This window comes from Cryptotermes secundus, unplaced genomic scaffold (genome assembly GCF_002891405.2).
Source record: "Cryptotermes secundus unplaced genomic scaffold, Csec_1.0 scaffold1762, whole genome shotgun sequence".
NCBI lineage: Eukaryota > Metazoa > Arthropoda > Insecta > Blattodea > Kalotermitidae > Cryptotermes > Cryptotermes secundus.
The window spans coordinates 42933-47510 of NW_019726264.1; the positions used below are offsets into that span (position 1 = coordinate 42933).

General features: G+C 37.3%; 1 protein-coding gene across 2 annotated transcripts in view; it reads right to left on the minus strand.

The window, feature by feature from the left end:
• Positions 1-2426, minus strand: part of LOC111864164 — a 39081-nt gene extending 36655 nt beyond the window's left edge. Inside the window, exons 1-2 of one of the 2 annotated variants that reach the window (XM_023851226.2) lie at positions 2037-2426; positions 1352-1560 (exon numbers count right to left, since the gene is read on the minus strand). In XM_023851226.2, the coding sequence (XP_023706994.1) occupies positions 1352-1546 (195 nt within the window). In that variant the 5' untranslated portion in view covers positions 1547-1560; positions 2037-2426. The other variant, XM_023851225.2, reaches the window with a different exon arrangement.
• Positions 2427-4578: the final 2152 nt, after the last annotated feature.

The window sequence follows — 4578 nt, forward strand, 5'->3', positions numbered from 1 at the left end:
GCTTCAATGCGTGCCACACTCTGCTCAAATTCTGAACCACCTGCTTCCTTTGCCGAGATACCGGACGCTCATATTATAAGGCAAGGTTATAAAACCATCTTTTAAGATCATTTTAGTGAAAGTTTCATGCTTCAAGGTGTATGATACACTGCTCAAATTCTAAACCAACTGCTTCCATTGCCGAGATACCGGGCGCTCATATTATAAAGCAAGGTTATAAAACCACCTTTTAAGATCATTTTAGTGAAAGTTTCATGTTCCTATCTCATATAATTTAAAAACAATGATGAATAAATCATTTTTGAGCAAAATTTAAATGGACAGCTGAATATATTACTGCCGGAGAGACACGGCAGCGGAATTTAAATGACCGCACAAAAGGGTTAACATGCAAGGAACAATAATTTTAAAAATATGGCTCAATATTAAGAATGCTTGTAAAGTCACACTACACTGACCCATGGATGCACCCAGCACTAAGTGTGTCTGCTGGTAAAACAACAGAAAACAACCGCTTGGATATAGCAAAGGCTACTGTTCAAAGTCCATTAGTTGACTCACATGGCAATAACACTAGTTAGCGTCAGTCAAATATTGGTACAATTCATACTGTATCAATTGGCTTTAGTCTGTATAACCTTAGATTTGTTCATAGGACCCTTGAAAATTATATACATGAAAGGATGCAATTCTGTGAACTCTTTTTGACAAGCAGTGTATTTCCTAATACTGTCATGAAAAGAACATGGTCTGGTAAAACAAATTTCAAACTGTCTCATTGGGATTCTACTATAGATCACTGTAGGTCGTGGTGCAAGGGCCAAGAAGGCCCACCCCTTATACATTCATACATTCAACCCATGCATGACCACTGAATTCTCTTCAACCAACCTGAAGTATTTGTGAGATGCTAGTTCATTTGGTGTCATTGATTCCTACTTTTCCAAAGGTCTCACAACTGATATTCTTACTGTCTTTGTATTTCATCCACAATTAGACTCACAGTAAAATTGTTATTACTTGCGTAATACAATATGTTTCTCAGAGCATTATTACTTATGTAACACAATATTCACTTATTATTTCATGAAAACAATACAGTATGCACAATCTGTGACAGAACACTTGATACAAGTGCACATGTCATCATGGCGGTAATTCTCCACTTAATTAAAACCACATAAATATTAGTAAAAAATTCAAACATACGAATGTGAACTAGATTAAAGTGACCTATCCTTTTCTAACTATCTAGCAACATTTATATGAATATGACTGACATGATTACAAATTAATACCCTCTTCATGCTTTATGATAATTAATCCATTTTTTGAAAAGAACTTCACATACCTCTAGTGCTGATGTGCATGGTGCTGTTATTGTACAATCTGGTGCTTCACAGGAATGACATTTGTACTTTTTAGCAGAAGAGGGAATGAGGTTTCTTTGAGCATTTAGTAATCTTAAGTGTTCTTGATCTGGTTCACTTCCTGGAGGCTCAGGAGGTTCTGGTGGATCTAGAGGATCATCACTCTCTTGCAGCATTCCCCTTAAATCACCTAAATGTTTAGCCAACGTTATTAGGAAATGGAAACATAATGTACTGCATGATTTAATTAACGCAGTTCACACTATCTAAGTCCTATGGAGATATTACGTAGCTCATTGCCCTTGGAAACAAAAACAAAAGATGAGGTTTAGACTATGATTTGCACTTACTAAATTACATACGTTAATACTATACAAACTGCCAAATAGTAACATACTTATAACAACAATAAACATGATCAAAGTAACAAATACCTGTAGACGACGTAAATGTAAAAATAAAAAGTAAGTAAGTCACAAATCCAGAAGAAGCCATGTTGATTCTTCCATAACAATAAACAAAGTCATTGTAGAGACTAATTAGCTACAGGCAATTGATTTTCTGGGCCAATTTGAATGGATGTAGTGTAATCTCAATTTTGCAAAAATAATGTCTGGTAATTTAATTTATTATTGTACTCAGTACACCGATTTAATCACTTCTCACCTCCAGATTCTCGTGTATCTACCCCGTTATACGTATAGATAATGTTATCCTAGGCGTTGAACAAAGCATACCGGCGGTGGTAATCACGTCAAAGAGCTCGGACGGTTTGGAGCTCGCGTATTTTGCACCCATGGAAAAGTGTAGAAATTAATGTTGGCTGTTTGTTTATTTTGATAGCACGAAAGGTTGATGAAGTTGCTGATCGTATTTTTGTGCAGTTGATTGAGCAGAAGCGGGGTAAATATGACAAATTCCGTACAGACCATTGTAGGCAGCTATGCAGGACAAAATAAGATTTGGCTTCGCTTGGGGGTCTGGTTGGTCTGGATAGGCCGCGCCATAGCTCAAGCGGTTTGTTGCAGGTTTCCCACCCTGGCGGCCAAGGTTCGATCCCGGGTCTGGTCAAGTAGGATTTGTGGTGGACAAAGTGGGGCTGGGGTGTGTTTTCTCCGAGTACTTCGGTTTCCCCTGCCAATCTTCATTCCACCAAATTCTCCATCATAATCAACCGGGGGCAGGCTACAATAAGCCAATCAGTGGCCGCCGTGCCGAGTGGACCCAGTTGGACTCCACCCCCAACTAAGCGAATTACAAAGAAAAGGGTCTGGATCCTGGTTAAGTTCTTGCGACACACTATATAAACACCTGAGTTTCAATTGTCACGGAAGAACAGATGCACTAAATATTTTCTTTTCCCAGTATTGTATTTAAGCATGCAGTTACATTAATATATTATTTATTTCACACATATTTGTGTCTTAAATGCAACTTATCTACTCATTCTTCCACATGTTTCGGCTGTATACGACCATCGTCCTATGTTCCTAAATTGTTGCACAGTTATCTCAAAATTCCTTATTGCGTGTGTTATGGTGTGTTTCCTGATTAAAATTAATTAACCTTAATTAGGACAATTATCATTCCAGTGTTTTCCTTATGGTCGCCCTCTTTCCTCACACTGCCTCAACCACCACCATGTGATGAGAGGATCAGTATTATTATCTGCCATTGCAGAAGATAGGTGCACAAAATTAAAAATTACAATCACGCATTAAGTCAAATATTTACAATTTAATTTTAAGCCAGCTTTTCAGTATTATTTACTTTTGCCAGTGGAGTGGTAAATAGAGTAAATATTTGAGAAAACTCTTTTGGAGGTAATTGCCCCTTTACCATATTCAGAAGCTAACCAGTCCTGGACTCGTTTCTATGGAAAATGCTGTTAAATGATTCCGTAGACATTTACAGGTGATCAGTGTGACTATAAAATAAACCGATAAAGAGGGAAGGATGGTGACTTCAGTTATAACATAGTAATTAGAATGTTGTCCTATGTTCAGTGAGAATTCAAAAGGCTGACAGTCATTGAGCTGGTCCGCAATTTCATTCCATTCTTGTAGAATCCAAAGGCACTCTATTCGTAAAAGGCCATCATTGGATCCTGTCCTAAGTCAGTTCAGTGTATTCTCCATGTTCACATATGATTTTTGGAAGATCCATTTTGATATCATGCACCCATCAATGCTCAGATTTGCTATGTGGCTTCTATCTTTAGGTTTTCTGACAAAAATGTTGTACACATTTCTCATTCCTTCATTCATACTACATAACACCATGATCTCATTGTTCTTGTTTTAGTCATTACAACAGTATTAGGTGAACTACACAATGTTAAGTCCACAAAGATAGAATTCTTGAGATGACTTTATTTGGAGTGAATACTCATTCCTTTGTACTAATGATGGCCACTTCTTTGCCTCAAAAATTTCCTCTTGTAATTTTCCATGGTTTAATCTGTTGATCACAGTAAAACCTGCTTATAAAAATAATTGATGCAGGGGTGGTATAGGTGCAATATGTACTGAAGGAAAATGAATACACACACATATATCAGTGTTTCTCAACCTTTGTGAGACTGCAGCCCGGCAAATTCTTTTTTTTACAAGACAAAGGCCCGGTCCCAATAAGTTTACTCCTAATGAATGTATAAGGGGTGGGCCTTCTTGGCCCTTGCTCTGCGACCACAGTGATCCTAAATATGTTTCCAATTTTTTTTTAAGTTCCTACATTAAACTAACATAAGTGTTAATAATTAATTATGGCATGATCATAAAAATTACATATTACATTTAAATTAGTTATCAATCAATGGACTAATGAAATCTTGTAGCATATTATACATGGTGTGCCCAGGATCCGTTAGGACTCATTTTTTTAAGTTTTGCCCTGCAAAGTTGGCGAGTAGTGGCGTTAAGATTCTTGAAGTTTCAGCTGTGGGTCTCTGTAATTTCAAAGCACCAGCATCACTGCATCATGTGTTCTGACCTTGAATGTAACAGTACTGTTCTGACGCTTGTTGGAAAATGGTGATTGAACAGAGATCCAACATCCAATTTTGTTTTAAGTTAGGCAAAACAGCCAGAGAAGCGTACAAAATGATGAAAAGTGTGTACAGTAATGATTCAGTCGCTCGAACATTTTTCGATGGTATGCTGTATTTTATGGCGGCAGGGATGACATTGAAGGTGCTCCACATGTATCA